At 38.5% G+C, this 20,095-nt stretch overlaps 1 protein-coding gene across 1 annotated transcript; it reads left to right on the top strand.

Annotated features, from left to right (window-relative positions):
- The first annotated feature begins 1,144 nt into the window (after nt 1-1,144).
- Nucleotides 1,145-20,090, top strand: LOC145218127 (uncharacterized). Its single transcript, XM_080085523.1, has 25 exons — nt 1,145-1,531; nt 2,667-2,768; nt 3,250-3,408; nt 5,061-5,113; nt 5,452-5,630; nt 5,909-6,108; nt 6,431-6,535; nt 7,140-7,241; nt 8,285-8,481; nt 8,871-9,054; nt 10,082-10,135; nt 10,303-10,423; nt 13,123-13,286; nt 13,645-13,698; nt 13,804-13,848; nt 13,913-14,017; nt 14,200-14,340; nt 14,879-14,968; nt 15,257-15,346; nt 15,634-15,862; nt 16,586-16,774; nt 17,368-17,466; nt 18,248-18,361; nt 19,328-19,410; nt 19,917-20,090. The coding sequence occupies exons 1-25, from the start codon at nt 1,145-1,147 to the stop codon at nt 20,088-20,090; spliced, it is 3,420 nt and encodes a 1,139-aa protein (XP_079941649.1).
- The last annotated feature ends 5 nt before the right edge of the window (nt 20,091-20,095 follow it).

Genomic DNA, 20,095 nt, shown 5'->3' with positions numbered 1-20,095 from the left:
AGTAGCGAGTAAGTTCATTATTACAATTCTTAACGCTTGCTGCATAGAGCCGACATGATCCACAAAACATCAATTTAGTTCTTGTCTTTTATTCTGGTTACGCAACACACATCAAGTCTCATTTATCTCAAGGAAAGGATACGATGGAAAAGAGAAAGATCAACGACAAACATTGGCTTTTAAACTGATACTCGTTTTTCGTGCGATCAAACCAGAATAGCACTTTCTTTTACTCACAACAGTTATTAGTTTGTTTAAGTTAAACGCGTGCAAAGATATGCAGCACTGCAATGGATTGCACAACTATTTCGAAACACCCGGTTTACGCAACAGCCTGTCTTCTGGTCAGCCTGTTGGAACATATGAGGAAGACGGGAACTTGTAACAACCACATTGAATATGTGTTTCCAATAGTTACTGAATCATGAGAACACATGGAACAGTAAGGTTACACCGCTCAATACCATATGTCGCAAAAGCAGCATATAATTTCCATGGAACGAAAAGTCATGCTTGCAAAGTTTATATTTTCCATTACTTAATGCTTAGCCAAACCAAAATGCCAAAATTGTGGTTTGAAAGCACGTGATCGCTACACTTTAAAGATTGCAAAGAGATGTTTGTGTGTTTTAATACATTTTTTGTAGATAATTTTGAAGTTTATGTCTACTATTTTCTTTTTTATAAAGGCCATGTCCTCCTCTTTTGCCGAACATTAAAAGTAAATGTTAAATTCGTTTAATAAAAGGAGTTGTGGGATTCAAAATTTTTGTCAGCCAGTTCTATCACAAAAGTCATATTTTTCAGCCGGTTCTTTTACAAAAGTCATATTTCCAGCCGGTTCTGTTACAACAAGTCCATTGACAGTAACCAGTAATGCTAACCGGTTCGCTGATCTCATAAAATGTCGTGAGACGGTTCTACAGAACTGGTGCGAACAGGCTGAACCCCACCACTGAATATAAGTTATTTTTAGTTTGATTCTTAGCATGAAATTCACAATTTATTAATGCAATTGTGTTGAAACAATTTGATTGTTGCGTCATTTTATGCAAAAAGGGGGTGTATGCGTTTGTGATTTACTATACATTTCGCATGTATACTGTTTCATTTTCGAAACTCTTTAATTTCAAAGTCAACCATCATGTGGAGAATAGGCTTACCAGGGATAGGAGATGAAAAGGTCAAAACTGGAAAAATAAGAAAGACCAAGGAAAAAGTGGAAAGAAAAAGGGCGGGAAAAGAAAAACCAATTGATAAAAAGAAATCGATGAAAATGTTAATGCCTATATCGTTGGAACAAACTGCAAAAGAACGACGTGGTTCGATCCTAGCAGCCGAGCATTTGTTGATGAGACGTGGTTCCAGGGCTAGCAAGCAATTTAACCCGGCGGATTTTGCCGGATTGTCGCAAATTGCTGCAGGTGCAATTCCTTTGGAGCTGCCAAAGTCTGTGCAAAAATACAGAAGAAGTTCTATTGTTACCAGCAGACTGAATAAGGTCAAAGAAATTCAGGACAGGGTCAATAAGGTGAAGTTTTTTGTGGCTCCTAACTATATTTTAAACTCAAATTTAGTTGCATAAAGTGTAACAGGGGTGTACAACCTTTCACAATGATGACTAAAGTGTTTAGAACAGTGGTTCTCAATTCGTTTTAGGCCATGGACCACCGGCCCATTACAAATAATATCGTGGACCATTTCATTTTTGAGCAAGTTTGAAGTACGCATACGAAACAACCATTTGAGCTAAAAACATAAATTTTTGAAACCGATTTTCAAGAAGTGAGATACAATTATTAACAGCTAACATTTTGATCCTCTTTCAACATGTTATGCAATCATCACTAGTTAATCACTTAATTTAGTTGACGTCCTGTGGACGACCCAAAAAGTCGTCATGGGCCACCAGTTGAGAACCACTGGTTTAAAAGGCAGGTCGCACCTTTAGATAAAACTTTAAAATGTTGCAAGAGTAGTTTTATTTCGTTGGGTGCCAAATTTGTTATTATTGTGTTACCAGCTAACAGTAAAATTCGTAAGGGGTTGTTGCTGCATTGTTAGATCACAGAAAAACCTCACTAACATTGATATTGTCATAAACAAATAAATATTGAAATCGCTTGCTTACAATGGGCTGAAATAGTTGGTAGGGCGCATTCCATATAAACTCTAAACGACTTCCTGGTCTACACAACCTTTATTTAAATTCGTCAGCTGCTAGATCAGTGGTTTTTAACTACTGATCCATGATTACTTTTTGGGTGGTCCACACTCCACAGGACGTTAATTATATTTGTTGATAAACTGAAATAGTTGCACATAACTTATTGAATATTCAGTACGAGAAAACCTTTCAAATTATTGACCATTTATTGTTAACTGTCAGTTGTTTGATATCATTCCTATAAATTCTGTATTACATAAATATATTTCAAGCTAATATGCTTGTTGTTGTGCTTTCTTTATCCTTACTTAACAATAGACTACTCCATGATATTCATTTAATTGAGCTGGTGGTCCATGGCCTGAAAGGGTTGAGAAACAAAAACCTGTGTTATACACTCAGAACATAAAGTGACACAAAAACAATTTTGTTCAGTTAAAAGACTGCTCTGAGCTAAAAACGTAACAATACAGCGTCGATTCCTTCTGTTACGTCACAGGCGGTGAAAGAATATGAATCCAAACCATCAGAAGAGGCCTCAGAAGCAAGTTATCTTGTCAAAGATATCGAAGAACACCTTTTTAACATTGAAGATGACATGGTATTGCATTAACTGTGGGACCAGTGGTGGGATTCAGCCGGTTCGCAACTGTTCTATAGAACCGTCTCACGAAATTAGAACCAGCTGACAAAAAATTGAATCCCACCACTTTATATATACATAATTTTTTCTACATTTAATGTCGGGGTTATTGCCTTATTTTTTCACAGGATTTTGAACATTTAAAGGTCTTCTATTCGGTTCAAAAGAAGGATTGTTTTTTTTTTCTAACGCCATTGAGGTTATAGTGTAAGTGCAGTCTGGTATGAGTGCAACTGGTGTGCCCTTCATATCACTGATGATGACATGATCATTTGCCGAAACGTTTAAAATATAAAGCATGTCGCTTTTTACGTCTATTTGGGCCGTTATTTTCACCATTAAACTTATAAACAGATCCGTATAGTGTTCCGAATATGGAGTTAGTGATAATTTCTAATTTGTGTCCAACTCGGAAAATTTGATTCAATTTGACACTCAGCTGCGTATCAACGTTTCAATCCTGCTCGAGAAATTCCGCAAGATGTCACTGCAGCGCAAGGACGAGTTGAGATATTTAAATCAAAGCAGGGGAGGCGAAAGGAAAAGGGAATTGCTAGAATCTTTGCAAACGTGGATGGAGGAGGACCACTTCGATATGGTAACTAGTAATTTTGGATTTGTGATTAGTAGGGCGTCAAAATTTTTAGAATTGATCGAAAATTGTCAAAATTGTTTACAAAGTCAAATTTCTTTACTATGTCAAATTTGTTTACAAACTGCATTGTCGTGGTCTTGTAGAGGTTGCACTGTCGGTGAACTTTTCATTTTACACCTTGTAGCCTACTTCATACTGTTGTAAATGGCCCATTGTCTACTTCTTGTGAATCATAAACCATGTGGTGAAATAATTAGGTCGATATGGTGTGATGCTCAACACACGTCAAAACGTGCACAAATTTGGTAGTTTAGGTCAGTGGTTCCCAACCGCCGGTCCGCGGAAATATTTTGCCGGTCCACAACTTATCTCACTTTATGACAAGCTACTTTTTGAAATGGAATGATAAGTAGGCCTACTGCAAAGTTGTTGGTACCTGCGAAAGTCATTTTACGCTTTTCTGTAACACTGGGGTAGCTCTCCACCGTTGATATCTGGAAAATTGTTTAATGAAGCTTTTGTGACGTTTATGATTGTTTTGTCATAAATTGTGTCTAGCATTCAACAAATTTTTGTAAAACAAAGTTATTCTTCGCTTTTGAGATGAGATTCATACTGGCAGCAAAACAACAGCAAACATTCCACTAACATTGATTTTGTATGTAAATCAGGGGTGCCCAACCCGTCGATCGCGATCCACTGGTCGATCTCGGACTGATCTCAAGCCGACCGCGAGGGTTGCAGAAAATTATTTAAAATAGTTGCTTTGTAACGCGTTGCTGTACATAGATGAATTTATTGTGCGAAATAATCACAAGGATATGTTAATAAGTTCATAAGTTGGTGCTTTGTTACGTTGCAATATTATATAGTTGCAGTAGTAATTGTTATTTTGTTCTGGTACTCGCCATGTTTTTGCTAATTTATATTGAAATGGTTGAACTACCTCAAAAGTCGATCGCGAGTCAAAAAAGGTTGGGCACCCCTGATGTAAATGAATTGGCGTTTTGTTGTTTGAGTTGAGTTGATTGGCGTTTGGTTGTAATTTTGTTGTCCTAAATACATAGGCAATGACTAAATCTTTCATTATGTTGCGCAACGACAACTTTTGTAAACAAAAAGCTTACAAATATCTGTTGCATTCACTACGATCTTTTGTTGCCGGTCCGTGGAATTTTTTTTACATTTTTACCGGTCCCACGGTTCAGAAAGGTTGGGAACCACTGGTTTAGGTGCAGCTCTTGCTTCGGTTTTGCTTTAGATACTTCATGTATCTTTCGTTTATACAAATGTATTGAACAATTTTTTGTGTGTCTTAGCTGCAGTTTTTTGGCAGTGATTTTTAATTAGTTCTTTTCCCTTTTTAGAATACGCTAGGTCTGTATTCAGATATTCTTAATTTTGCCAAAAACAAGTTTTTTAAAGTCTAAATTTGTCAAAATTTTCAATTTGTTGGTCAAAATTTTTCGTTTTTTAGGTCAAAAAATAATCACCCTAGTGATCAGTAATTACACCAGGTTGTGGTTTGTTTTAAAGCAAGATGATTGTGTGTTTTCCCTTGAAGCCTACTTAACTTGAATTGAGCCATAAAACGCTGGTCATTTTAACTTCAAAATTTGCTGACTCATAAATAACCGTTTATTTCGTCACAATAGGAAGATGACGAGCCGCGAAGCACTTCACCTCTTCCAGACGCCGACGCTGTAGCGTAAGAACTAAAAATAAGTTTGTGAAACACTGTTGTTGAACACTAAGCGATATTTGACAAGCTGAAACAACGTAAATGACTATTTATTGAAATTCTAAAACCTAGCGGTTCTTAACCAACAAGGAAATACCCAAAAAATGGCATTTTCACATTTTTAGGGGTTTATTACATCTTTGAAGTTTCGTGACGTCATTTTGTCGTGACGTCACCTTTTTGTGACGTTATGGGTATTAATTTGAATTTTCGAAAACAGTTAAGGACAACAATATTAGAAAGGTTGGGAGTCATTTCTATGCTGCGTTTTATTTCCATGTCGCCGGGTTGCGGGCGCCGCTTAGTGGTTACTTGACGCAAGTTGAGCAGAACATGAAGAGGGTGGCGGGATTAGAAGAGAAGATTAAACTGCTTAAGTCCCACGGAAACGATACCGCGTACTTGGAGCGACAAAGAAGAAATCTGCAACGACAAGTTAAACAAGATGTGATGGATAGTGAATTCAGGAGAAGACACAGCAAAGGTGGGTTTGGTCGAGTTGGAATAAGAACCACTAACCTTGCGATTGCAAAGCGGGGTTTTACTAACCCAGTGGTCATCAACCAGGGCCCATGGGACATTCATGGGGGCATGGTCCACGAAAGGTTGAAAACCACTGCACTAACCACTGGGTCATCTTAGAGGCCTGTCTGAGATTGGAGCTCCCAATCTTTCGAATGTACGACCCAAAGTCGGATGTTTGGAATAATTTTCGTGTTATGTCAGTAACTTGGCGGGGTTTGAACCTGCGACCTTTCGCAGTTGACTCGGACAAGAAGCAGGAGTTCACTTACCTGAAAAACGCGGCCACCGAGATTTACGACATGTTGAACCGAACGAGAATGGAAGGGATGGCACACTCGCATCAGTTCGAGGAAAACCTTAAACAAATTCTCGGTCAAATGGAAGCCAAGGACAAAGACATCGAGTATCTAGAAAAGAGAGTGAATCAGCAAAAACGGGTATTGGATAGGTAGTATGACTCAGCAAAAACGGGTATTGGATAGGTAGTATGACTAAGCAAAAACGGGTATTGGATAGGTAGTATGACTCAACAAAAAAGGTCTTCAGTTGGTTAGCATTAGTCAGCAAAAGCGGGTCTTGAGTTTGCAAGCATTACTCAGCAAAAACAAATGTTGTTTGGACAAAAGGTAAAATTGAAACAAAATAAACAAATACACGAAAAAGTATAATAAAAAGGAAAATGATATAGGTAGAACTTTTTATTTAATTTTTTTGCAGTTTCATTTCTTTATCTGATTATTTTAAACAATTTCGTTGCAGCTTGTGAAGCAATGGTACGTAGATTACGAGAAACTACAAAACGATCATATTCTCACAAAGGATGAAGTTGTAAGCGGAAGAAAAGAAAACAAACGACTCCAATCGGTGTGACCATAAGCATTTGTTATGGAGCAATTTTAATCGACAGAAACCATCTAAGATGAAGATGTTAATTTTTTTTTTCTTAACATTTTTTGACGGTTGCATTACCCACTGGGTCATCTTAGAGGCCGAGCTGGGATTAGAACCACCAACCTTATGATTGTACGACCCAAAATTGTTTGGCCTTTGAGCAAAGCTTTACATAGTAAATACATATTTTATTGCAATTGTTTAATAATTGTTACGCTGCTGACAGTTTCGACCTATGAGGTCTCATCAGTGCAGCTGGTGACAAGAGATTGGCCGTATTGGATAGCATAGTTATCTTACGGCACCCCAGTTTGTTGGGAGTAACAGGGTAAAAACCCAGGCCTCACCTAATCTGTACCACAACTGGCTATAAACCACAGTGGAAACTGACTCACAATGGCCAAGCAACTGCTTGGGAACCAAAGTCATTTACCAATTGCCATTCTTTCCATATTCAGTGCATAATAACACCGTTAAAGCTTCACAACACTTACTGTATACCAGTACACACGTACAGAGATATGACTTAAGCAGTGACGTCATACGATAAAACTCGGTTGTCATGGTGATTTTGCAGGAAGTGGAACAAATGAAGAAGCGCGCGACAGAATTAGAGAAAAAGAAAAAAATGTCCGTTTCAAAAAGCGAGAAGGAAAAAGTTTCGAAAGATACTGAACAGGTTCGGATTAAGAGTTTTTCAGTTGTAATATGACTTTTGATTTTCTTCCACAATTATGTCAAAAAAGTTGTTGTTGATGCTTTCTTCATCCTTACTTATCAATGGACTGGTCCACGATATATATTTAATTGAACTAGTGGTCCATGGCCTGAAACGCGTTTAGAACCGCCGAACTAGAGAAAATCCTTTGTACAGCTCCCAGGAAAGCACACAAGGGACTAGAACCCATGACCTTGTGAACATAAGGCGATTGCGCCAACTACTCGGTCGTCTTAACAAATAGGGTAGAGCTACTAACACAATAACTCAGCGAAAAAAATAATAAATGACCAGCAACTTGGATCAGTTTTTTTTTTTTTTTTACTGAATTTTCAACAAATTACATGGAACATTTCCAGGCCAATATAATTAACGTCCTGTGGACCACCAAAAAGTCATCATGGACCGCCAGTTAAGAACTACTGGGCAAGTTGCCGCATTATAACTTGATCTGCTTTTCTATTTTCCAGCGCCAGTCCTTCAGAGGTATTGGCCCGTGCTCAAAGGATCACTACTGTATGCCTTGACTCCGTATTAGTTCAGTAAATGTCCTGGAGTGCTAGTTGCCTTTATTGTGCCATAAATTAATTCGAGAACATAAAAAAATGGAGAACTATAAAAAATCTCATAATAAATAAACTGTTGCTGCCAGGCATAATGTATAAACGAAGTTTGTTCTTCAATTATTTATAATAAAAACTGCTGCAAAAACAGTACTCGTTTATTTATGTATCTCATAATATTCAGTCATTTCGAAAATTTCTATAATACAACACACTATCTGCTCAGCTTTTAAAAAATATGTTGCATATGTTATTTACTTTTATTTTCTAAACGCATAAATTGCATCTGTTAATAAATATTGACATGTATTTTGTCTCCTTATAAAGTGATAAAAATAATGCTACTTAATGCACTATAAAAAAACAAAATGCTTAATAAGAAAACCTACAGTCACAATACGGTTCAAAAAACTTGAATTTCCCCATTTGTAAATATTTCAGCACTTGAGCACCATCAAGCAGAAGCTAGAAGTTGTCACGTGGACGCTTAAAGAGAAGGAACAACAATTTGAAGAACAACAGCGTCAAATCCAACAACTGAAAAGCGCATTGAGAAAAAACAGTTGCTATGCGACGGAGTCTCTGTATAAACCAGTGGAGCGTGAAGCATCAAAAAGTTCACACGGAAAACGAGACACGTAAGATTGAGTTTATTTAAGTCTGACTTAAAGGAAATTCAGTGTAAAAATCACTACTTCTGTCGCTGTGTTTGATTTGTTTTACGAAAACAAATGCATTTTGCTTTTATAAGCATCATCAGTGTCTAAAAACAAAATAAAACCAATAATTTAAAGCAAAAAATACAAAAAGCACACACCCCCGGACCAGCCGCAAGAAACCTCTTCTCTGCCTTACATGGATGCAAACGAAGGTCTGCCGCAGTTTTTTGCTTTATTCATTAAAGCGTACGTCATAGAACACGAGCCAAAAACACGCTCTTGCATTTTATCGAGATTATTAAAACCCGTCGGTTTCCGTCAGTTTCGAACCATCAACCTTTGAAACAACAAACCCTCTTTAACAACAGATCGAGCAGTAGCAGCCATCTGATGCCGCGAGATGCTGAACTGGGGGCAAGGGTGGTTCCTCCGCCCACCCCAAGCACGATAAGTGCACGGGATGAACTCGAAAGCCTCAAAGCCCGGGTTGTCACACTGGAGAAGGAAAAACACGTTTTGTTGGAAAATGCGAGAAAATCCGCAGATCGAAAGGTACGGGGTTCGAATCTCGGGAACGCTTTTTATATTTTTATTTGTTTTTTTGCGTTTTAGAGTTCTGTTTCTTCTCTAAGGAAAGATCGGAGTCAATTAGAAACACGAAATCAGGTATAATTTTTTTATTGGCTATAACCAGGGTTGCCATCGACATGGAACTCAAAATAAGAAAAACCCTAAATATTAAATCTTATACGATACGAAACAAACATTTTTGAACAAATCTTTGCATTTATACGAGCCATGACATATCCTACGTCATATATTTTGCCAGAAACAATCTGTTCCAGCAATTCCTTGTTTGTAAAAAATACTTGCATCTCACAACAGTCTAGGTTTACTTTTCCTGTAGTAGGGATTTGACTTTTAATTGTTGAAAATAAGACAAAAGTTAGGATAAAAAATAGTTCTTGTGTTAGTAGCTATGCCAGCAAATAACTTTGTTGAAAAAAGCAAATTTTGTTGGAAAACTGCAGTTCGAAAGGTACAGTGTTCAAATCTCGGCAACACCTTTGCTTTCTTGCTTTTTAGAGTTCCGTATCTTCTCTAAGGAAAGATCGAAGCCAGTTAGAAACACGAAATCAGGTATAATTTCTATTTATTATTTATAACCAGGGTTGCCATCGACATGGAACCCAAAATAAGAAAAACCTTAAAATTAAATTTCATACGAACAAAACAAACGTTTTTGAACAAGTCTTTGCATTTTTACGAGCCATGACATATTACACGCCACATTCTTTTTGCCAGAAACAATCTGTTCCAGCAACTTCTTGTTCGTAGAAAATACTTTGCGCATCTCACAACAGCTCAGGTCTAGGTTTACTTTTACTTGTTGCAGGGATTTGACTTTTAATTGTTGAAAATATGACAAAAGTTAAGATAAAGAAGAGTTATTGTGTTAGTAGCTATACCAGAAAATAACTTTGTTTGAAAAAAGACGTTTTCTGAAATTCTGTAGATCGAAAGGTACAGGATTCAAATTTCAGCAACATCTTTTATGTTTTATTTTTTTGCGTTTTAGAATTCCGTATCTTCTCAAAGAAAAGATCGATGCCAATTAGAAACGAAAAATCAGGTAAAATTTACTTTGATTACTTACATGTAAGCTTTGCAATGTGAAAAAACACATTTTTAACAGAAAATTGGTATTTTAGTATTTACCTTAGTCCAAACAAGAATCATTTTTGCGTTAGTCATCGTGACTCAGCACTTTTCACTCAGCTGTTCTGATTTTTTTCACAGGAAACGCAAACTGAATTACTTGATGCGACAACAAAACCTAATTCTGACGTCATAGCACACGTGTCTGTGACGTCATGCGGCGTACAAACTCAGTCGGTTCCGACGCTGCAATACAAGTCGGGTAAATAACATTTTTCTTATCCGTTATAGTATAAAGTTACGAATTTTTGAAAACTTTTTTCCAATCTTTGCATGTTGTTACATGATTTGTGCTCGGTACCATTGGTTCGAACGGTACTGATTGTCAATTTTCCACCTAAAATGCTCTGATTCGGCTTGTCGGTAGTAGGTACCAAGCCAAATGTTGCTGGTAATTATGGGTCCCCTTCCCTGAAGGGGACACATATTGTTTTTGTCCGTATTTTTTTTTCTTTTTTTCTTTTTTCTTTTTTCTGTCTAACGCTGGTTTGTGAGACGCATTTGGTCAAGAAAGAGTGCTTCAAATTTATTCAAATTTGGACATATGTTAGATATTAATCCAAACTTGGTCCACCTGAAGTTTGACCCCAAATTACCCAGCGGTTCACCCACAGGCCCCCGAAACGTAAAATTTTTAACGCTGGTTTGTAACGCTCGTTTAGTGAAGAAAGCGTGCTTCAAATTTATTGAAATTTGGACATATGTTAGATATTACTCCAAACTTGGTCCACCAGAAGTTTGACCCCAAATTACCCAGCGGTTCACCCACAGGCCCCCGAAACGTAAAATTTTTAACGCTAGTTTGTAACGCTCGTTTAGTAAAGAAAGAGTGCTTCAAATTTATTGAAATTTGGACATATGTTAGATATTAATCTGAACTTGGTCCAGCTGAAGTTTGACCCCGAATGACCCAGCGACACACCCACAGGCCCCCGAAACGTAAATGTGTCTAACGCTCATTTGGTCAAGAAAGACACTGTAGGCAGAAGTCCCAAGAGAGTACGTTTACGAATAATAGGGCAGAGCGGGAGGGCTCAGCTTGACGTTGGACAGACGTTTTACGAGACGTCGTTTCGGTGATTAGAAATCAGCTGTTTTGCACAGCAATGCTATGTCGTTTTATTAAGTTATCACTCACATTTTCAGTTTTGGCAAAGGTTTCATACATATGACGCGATTTAAACCTAATAAGCGTGCTTCGGTTTCGTATATGTCAAGCAAAACTTTGTTAAACAAACTAAATATGAAAAAATAAACTTGACATTTTTGCAAGATAAAAGTTTTTTTTAAATGCTCAGTGTCAGGTTGGCCGCTGCATGACCACGGGTTACTTAAGGTCAATTAGTAGGTATTACTAACACAGTTCAGAACTTTCTTTCGTCATAACGTAGCGTTTTTTTTTTTGAATCAAATACTCAAGGCATGTATATATTAGGTCAAACGGTGTTATTGAACACCAAGGACGGCGTGCTATTGAAAACGGTGTCAAAAGGTCAAACAGTCGTTTGGTGTGTACACCCTAAAGGTTACTACAGGTCAATGGTACTCGTTTGCGAAACAAAGTTAAATGAAAAACTCGTTTTGCGAAACAAAGTTAAATGAAAAGTTATGTATACACTTGCAGCAAATCGCTTTTTAATTGTCTGTAACACAACTGTTACAGCTTTCTAGAAAAAAAAATTGTTTAAAACCCGACCTTGGACGACAATATCTGGGTCAAAGCAAGAGATTAAATTGAAAGTATTTGTTTCGTTCTTTTTGATTGTTTTTGTAATTATACGACAATAATAGTGCAAAAAAATACAAACAAAATTTTGTTGTTGTTGGGTTAATGCTTTCTAAAAATTTGTTCTTAAGAATTAAAAAATCACCGCAACATTTGTTTACCGTAAATCCGCAAAAACACGCATGTGGGGACCCATTAGTTTTTGTTTACAAAAACAATCATATGTGTAGATCAAATGATATGTATAGTAAATTGGTAAATATCGTATAGAATATATAAAATGGAAGTATATCAGAAAGCCACCATTCTAGTTGAAATATGGGTCTGCCCGGTACGATTGGTTCGCTTGGTGTCGATGGGGTAATAAAATAACTGTGTTGAAAGTTACTTATGCTAGGTACGCAGCTAAGTTTTTATAATCAAGCTTGCTCGGTACCACTAGTTCGCTTGGTGCTAGTTGGGTTGTTATGGGACTAATTACAAATACTAAATGAAGAGTTTTGTCGGTTCTGGTTCCTAGATAATGTTCAAGGTTAAAAAATTGGGCTAATTGTGGTGCAGTTGGTTCGCTCGGTGCCATTTAAACTATGGCCTTAAAAGAGAAGAAATTTTAGTTGTTTATTTTTAAACCAGTGGTTCCCAACCTTCTGGTGCCGTGACCCCTTGATAACATAAGTTGACATAAGTTGCTGTGACATCATGGATAAAAATAGTAGGCTCTAAATTGAAATTGATTGTTTTTTTATTCAACAATAAAGTGGTCCATGAGTTTATTTTTTGGGGCTAGTGCAGTGGTGGGATTCAGCCGGTTCGCACCGGTTCTATAGAACCGTCTCACGAAATTTTATGAGATCAGCGAACCGGTTAGCATTACTGGTTACTGTCAATGGACTTTTTGTAACAGAACCGGCTGAAACATATGACTTTTGTGGTAGAACCGACTGACAAAAATTTGAATTCCACCACTGGGTAGTGGTCCATGGTCTAAAACAAGTTGGGAGTCATGTCTTAGGCGAACCCAGTCAAATTGTCTGGCGACCCCAGTTAGGGCTCGCGACTTATAGTTTGGAAACCGCTGTTCTAAGCTTACTGCTTAAGTCACATTAGGTTGAATTACAACTTCTTACATATTAACATGACTCAGCCATAACAACTTTCGTGTGTTTATGACTCAGCAAAAGAACGGCGCAACTTGTATCAGGTTGCAGAACAGATGAATCAGCAATTTGGCCCGCAGTGGACGGAATCGGCATTAATGCTGAGTCAGCTTGAAAAAGATGACATACAGGAACTGGAGCATGGGATTGTTTGTCAGAATGACTACATTCGAATATTTTCAGTAAGTTCTTTGTTCTTTTCAGTTTTATTTTTTGTTTCTAACTAATATTGTTTCAGTTCAGGCTTAATTTTTAGGACCATAGAGTCTTTTTGTTTAGTGTTTTTCTTGAAATTTGTATGACGTGGGTTCGAATCCCACCGCGGGCTAGATTTTTTTTAGTCTTTGCTTTGTTATTTGTGGTATTGCTTGATATGCCTTTAATAAGCCTGACGTACAATGGTTTGAACCCAGTAATAAACATGTACATATGTGATTCTTGATGTTATAGCTCAAAATAACTTGTTTCATTTAGTTAGTCTGTGCCTTGGTGAATGCTTGTGAGACATGCTTTACGATTTCTATTTGATTTTTTATGCAGGGATCTCCGCCGCATGGGGGCGATACGGTTCCTGACGAAGCCGAACAGCAAAAGGTTTGTGCAACTCTTTGCTAAATCGAATCGAGTCGAGTTATTGCTGAAATCTCCAGGAAACAAAAAAAACAACAAATTTAGCAGTTTTTTTAACAATGTTTTCAGATCACTGAATTGAAAGAGGCGAGAGAAGATCTAGTATCTTGCCGGGTAATGACGTCATATAGCAAATTCAGCTGTTGCGTAATAATCACCCACTGTGACATAATAACAGGTGACAAAGAGCATTCAGCAGTTGGCTGAAGAAATGTTGGGAGGAAAAGACCCTCAAATGTTGGAAGCGAAAAACCTGGCTGGCATCAACTCAATGCATAGTGAGGTAATACAACGTCACTGTGACGTCACACTGCCACTGTAGTTGTGACGTCACACACAAAAAAACGATGTGGTTTGTGACGTCACTATGAATTTGAAAATTATTGTTTAATTTTGTTTTGAGTGCATTTTCGTTGTTTGTGACGCGACGTGTACGTCATAATCAGTGTATGACGTCACACACAGATGGAGCTCATGATGAAGAATGTTTCGGGATTCGTGAACAAAGCGCAAGCGGTGATTGGTTGCCAGACAGGAATGATGTGCGAAGCAAACGAAGTCATCAAGAAAAATTTACCGAGTAATGTTCAAAGCAAACTGGAAAAGGTGAAACTGTGGGCAGGGGGTGAATTTAAGCTAAGCAAAATTTCGAGTTTGGGGGCAAAAGTTTGAGTTGTATGAATTTGTAAGTTAAACTTAATTGGTTGATCTACCAACTTCATAACTCACGTAACAAAAAATGGCGCAAAGAAAACAAATACCTGTTTACAATGATATATCTCCAAAAATACTGACAGTTAGGATTCAGGTAAGGTATTATCATTGAAATTTCAATGAAACTTTTTCCAAAACTTAGATCCTAATGCAAAATTTTCAAAACTTACTTCCCTACCCTTATTTAGCCGCTCAATAAATAATTCAGCTCCTGCGCCACCTATCGAAAATTAGCTAAATGTGCGGCTGACGTCAGTTATGTTGTTAGTAGCTCTAATAAAACACTGAAGAATTTTTTAATGCCATAAGCAACGCCTGAAAAATAAGTCAATTAACAAATATACACCACTGCACAAACTTTGGAAATTTTTAAGTCCCTAAAATTTTCAAATTGTTAATTTCAACTTTTCTACAATACAAATTTGAACAGAGCAAAACGAAAAACGGGATTTCTCCGCAACTGGGAACGTCTTGTTCCGAACACAGCCAGGAATGGAAGGACATGAGTTTGCCAGAGCAGGTGACGTCACAAACGAGCAAAATGACGTCTCAATGGTTTAGTGCTGTTGTAATAATAGATTGTGAATGTAAGATGGGCTCTAAGTTTAAATCCTTATTCGAATAGAATGGATTATTTTTTTGATAAAGTGTTTTGTAAAGGTATATTATAGATTATAGTTGAATAGAATGAAAAGAATAACGTTTTCAAAAAAAGCACTAGGCGTAACATACGTTTACAAATCCTTAAAAGTGTAAATAGAGAAGTAGAGACTGAAGTTATCAAAAAATCTTTTTCTTTTTGGCACAGATTCGTTGCAAACTGAAGCTAGTTGAAGAATCGATGAGAAACAATGTTACCGATGTTATGAACGTTTACATCAGTGAAGTCGCAAAACAGGTTTGTTTCGAAATATTAATGCTGCGTTGATGCTTGTTCTTTAACGAGCTTCGTGCAGTCAACCATAGCGCTTGGTACATGCACGACTTTGCAAGCTTAATACGGGTTTCCTAACGAGCTTCGTGCAGTCAACCATAGCGCTTGTAACATGCACGACTTTGCAAGCTTAAAGCGGGTTTCCTAACGAGCTTCGTGCAGTCAACCATAGCGCTTGTTACATGCACGACTTTGCAAGCTTAAAGCGGGTTTCCTAACGAGCTTCGTGCAGTCAATCCTACCACTTACAGCATGCAGAGTACAGTGATATTCACACATCGGTTCAAGAAGAGCCACGAATCGATGTGAAAGGATTGGTTCCCAACTCGGAGTCAACGATGCGTAACATCCAGAACAAAGTAGAGTCATCCATGCGTTACATGGCCAGAGTAACCAGAGCGGAACGGGGCTCGATTAATCGAGTGCAGCGATACACGTCTGTTACGTCACAACCACACGCGATGGGGGAAGGACCGCTCAGTGAGTTTTGCTCCAAATTAATTATCTGTTATTTGACAATAACTGTCTATTTGCTGCAGGCAGTGCACACTGTTTCGACTTGTAAGGTCTCATCAGTGCAGCTGGTGACAAGAGATCGGCCGTATTGGCTAGTGTAGCCATCCAACAGCACTCCAGTTTGTTGGAGTAACAGGCAAAAACCCTTGCCTTGCCTATACTCTGTGCGATGCCACAACTGAGCACAAATTTCATTTCTCGATCTCTTGTCACCAGCTGCACTGATAAGACCTTATATGCAGTTGTGGGATTCTGCCGGTTCGCACTGGTTCTATAGAACCGTCTCACGAAATTTCATGACACCAGCGAACCGGTTAGCATTACTGGTTACTGTCAATGGACTTTTTGTGACAGAATCGGCTGAAAAATATGTCTTTTGTAACAGAACCGGCAGAAAAGTATGATTTTTGTGATAGAACCGACTGATATAAAATTTGAATCCTACCACTGCTTATATGTCATTTCATGGCTCGATTGTCGGTTTGTTTTGTGACAAAAACGTTAAAATATTGCCTTTGTGTCGCGAAAATTTATGTTGTCGTTCACCAAGCGAAATAAACTCAACTCTAATCAATTTAACTTTACAAACCCGAATAAAAAGTGAAATTAGCCTAAAACATAAAAGCGTTGGTAAATCCTGCAGTGGGATTCGAACACAGCACGATTTGGTTTTAACATTTTTCACAGACAGTCCGAGTGTTGGAAGGCAGGCAGGCACATGGACACTTGGACGACGACCCACTAAATTATTCCACGCCCAAACCGCCCCCGAAGCTCCACAACCCCCTCTGTCCTTATTTGGTCATGCGGCCACAGAATCTGTGCAACAGAAAAATCAGATAGCGACCAAAAGCAAACCGGCCACATCAGACGCAGGTGAACTTGAACGAACCTTTGTGGGTTCGAATCCCAGGCGTGGTGCCTAATTTAGATACTTCTAGGTTGTTTTAGATTCTTTTCTCGACCACATCAGACGCAGGTAAACTTGATCCAAACTTTGTGGGTTCGAATCCATGGCTTGGTGCCTAATGTAGCTGTTTCTGGGTTGTTTTAAACCAGGGGCGTGCAACTGTTTATCGCAATGGGCTCTATTTACATGTTTAGGGGCAATTTGATACATTTTGATAAAATTCATTGCAGTGGTGTAGTAGTTTGCAACCTGTAGTTTGCCCCTCCCAAGGGGCCCTGGGTTGTTTCCAAGGGTCCACGAGGGCAAAATTTTAAACCAAAACGCTTTACCTTGTAATGCAATGTCAAAAATGCTAAATAACAACTTCCTACAATTTAACAGTGAAAAGTATAAAACAATGGACTACTTGACGCAGTCAGCACGGGCTACACAAATAGCTGTCGCGGACTCTGGGCCGAATGTTGCACGACCCTGTTTTTAATTCTTGTCTTTATGTTGTCAACTCAAATGTATATTTTGTCGATAATTTTGATTGCATGGTTGATCACGTGATTCAAAGGCGGTAGAGCGAGTCGACCACGTGACATGCAATTGGCGCGAGTCCGACGAGCGAGGTTGAAACCTGAGCTTCGTGGGCTTGGAATGGTCGTTAAAAGCTGTGAGTACTTATTTGGTTTTAATCCCGGTGCCGTAAATTCTAGTTCTAATCTAATTCACAGTTTTCCCCAATACGCTAGTTTGTCCAACGACATTTTTGGCAAGTGATATGTATGCGTTTCGTATCCAAAGCGCACAAAACCACGTAACTAACAAGACCAAACTGCATTACTGAAACATGTTTTTCAGTTAAATTTGGCACTGTGACGAACAGGACCTATATGATTTCGATTTATAAATCTAAAGCACTACCTCGTTGGCTGTTGCGGCTTGTAATAAAAGGGAATACAGTTTGTATGTCAGTTGAAAGAGGATTATGCGTAAAAGTTTACTAACCTAACATCATCAGATTATGAAATGTGCATTTTGCATGAAAGCACAGAAATGCGAAAACTGAGGTAGCTGCGTAAATCGCAAAAGGCGAGTACAATTACAACTGTCCGCCGATGCAAAAAATCAAGCATTACGACAATCTCTGGTCAAAATAACAGACTATTTTCGAATTAACTGCTTGACATAATGACCACACCCACATCAGTAGGGAGTTTGTTTTCAGCCTCGCTGCATTATGTAGTAAAAAACATGCAAATCTGGAGTTCAAATTTGAAATGAACAAAAGTTGCCTCTAAAGTGACCCAGTGCTAGTGCAACCGCTAAGGTTGGTGGTTCTAATTCCAGCTCGGCCTCTAAGACACCTTGTAATCGTGAGGTTGGTGGTTCTAATCCCAGCTTACCCACTTAACAATCTTTGCATATTCTGATGTACAACTTTTTCTTCACAGCTGCAATTCAGCGTGAATCTCCACAAGCTGTTGCTCATGGTGGATCCGGTTCGAGCCGGTTCGGTCCGGTTGTAGCTGGGAGTTTACCTACTGCGCAGTCATATCAAGATCCAAGTAAAGATTTTATTTTTACTTGTTTGTCCACTAATACTTTTCATTAGAAAATTTACGCAGAAAGTTTTTGAGACAGTAATTTAATGAGTTCATTGTCAATGGTCTAGTCCAGTGGTCCTCGACCTTATGCGGACCGCGTACCACCGTAAACTTCTTGTAACGCTGAGTCCCCCCTGTTTGCATGGGTAGACCAATAGATGGATCTCTACATTTTTCTTGAAAAGATTTGCGAATTTCGGAAACCAAAACAATGGTGATTCCAAAAATAACCTGTTGTAAATACGAATCACTTGAAAACGTTGCCCTATTTTTCAGCAAATTCCTGCAGATTGCTGACTCAGCAATTATTGTCACAGTAAACGCATATGCTCCGTTGCGCCACCTTAAGGAAAAATCCTTAAGCGGCGTGTTGTGAGTTACTGTGTTAGTAGCTCTAGCAGTGCGGGATTAAGAGTCTGCTGGCCTGTAGGCACATTTTATAAGTGGCCCGAAAATCAGAGCTGCCAACTAAAAAATTAGAATTATCAGTGTTGCCCAATCATTTACAGTGGCCTGGATTTTTGACTGGTCTGTAGGCACGTGGCTACTTTGCCTAATGGTTAATCCAGCTCTATTTGGCAGAAATAGAATGTGCTGACGATTTAACAGTAACTTGTTGTGATTCTTAGACATTAAATTGAGTACAGCAAGATTGAGTACTTATACTCGAACCCAGTGTTTTTTAAGGTATTTTGAGGTGTTCAAATTTCTCCAACGGTTTCCCAAAATTTGAACTTGCAACTACAACTACAGTTTTTGGTATTTGAATGAAACACTTGCGGTCTCTTAAAACTACTTAGCGGTCACCCAAACCAAACCTTAAAAAAACCCTGCTCGAACCACAAAATCCGGTTAATCGCATATGTCGATTATTTGCATATTCTTAATTGTTTGAACCAGGGCAGATTTTTTCCAATTTTTCTGCAGGACAACATCGTAGAAATGACCACAGAAACTCAGAAGGTCTAACTTTAACTGAAATTCAAAAGCAACTGAACGTTCAGATTCAGGTAATAACTTATTTATATAAATTGATAGGATTTTGAAACTGCATTGGTTGAGTTTAAGAGTTAACATAAATTGTGGGTTTCCCAACGAGTTTCGTGCAGTCAACCATACGGCTTGTTACATGCACGAGTTTGCACCAGGGCAGTAACTCGGGCCGGGTTCGGGCTTTTCTTCAAAAAACGGGCCTGGCTTTACACTCTGTGTCAGTATTTTTTTGAACAAATCTAACTAGCTAAGTAGCCAGTTGCTGGACCTGACCTAATGTCAAACAGCCCTAAAACGCCTTGTTCGAGACCAATTGTTTATTGTGTTTGTTGTCTTAGTCTTTACCGAGGCGTTCAATATATAGGCCTGTCAATCAAACCTTCGGGCCTAAACGGGCTTCTCAAAAACCATTCGGGTTTCGGGCTTGCACTTTCGGGTTCGGGTTCCAATTTTCGACCCGTTTACAACTCTGCTTCGCACGCCTTAAGCGGGTTTCCTAACGAGCAACTTTTTTCCACCACAGAAACCTCAACTTCAGCAAGCGCGCAGAAGTGTGATCGAAAGAATTCGCTCCACACCGACACCTAGCGAGCCAGCCGCTCCCACTCTACTTATTTCTCACGTGACCAAGCAGCTCAATCCGCTAGGTGGCGCAATGATACTGTCACGTGACGTAAAACTGCCGAAAATATTTTGAGCGGG

The sequence above is a fragment of the Phallusia mammillata genome, chromosome 3 (assembly GCF_965637545.1).
Source record: "Phallusia mammillata chromosome 3, kaPhaMamm4.hap1.1, whole genome shotgun sequence".
Classification (NCBI taxonomy): Eukaryota; Metazoa; Chordata; class Ascidiacea; order Phlebobranchia; family Ascidiidae; genus Phallusia; species Phallusia mammillata.
This window is presented reverse-complemented; position numbering and strand designations above follow the sequence as displayed.

Bases quoted from the DNA above. Each gene is read 5' to 3' on its own strand.
- LOC145218127 (XM_080085523.1), top strand. From the start codon at position 1,145: ATGTGGAGAATAGGCTTACCAGGGATAGGAGATGAAAAGGTCAAAACT. The intron at 10,424-13,122 runs GTAAATAACATT...TTTATGACTCAG, and splicing joins GACGCTGCAATACAAGTCGG to CAAAAGAACGGCGCAACTTG. The intron at 17,467-18,247 runs GTGAGTACTTAT...TTTTCTTCACAG, and splicing joins TGGAATGGTCGTTAAAAGCT to CTGCAATTCAGCGTGAATCT.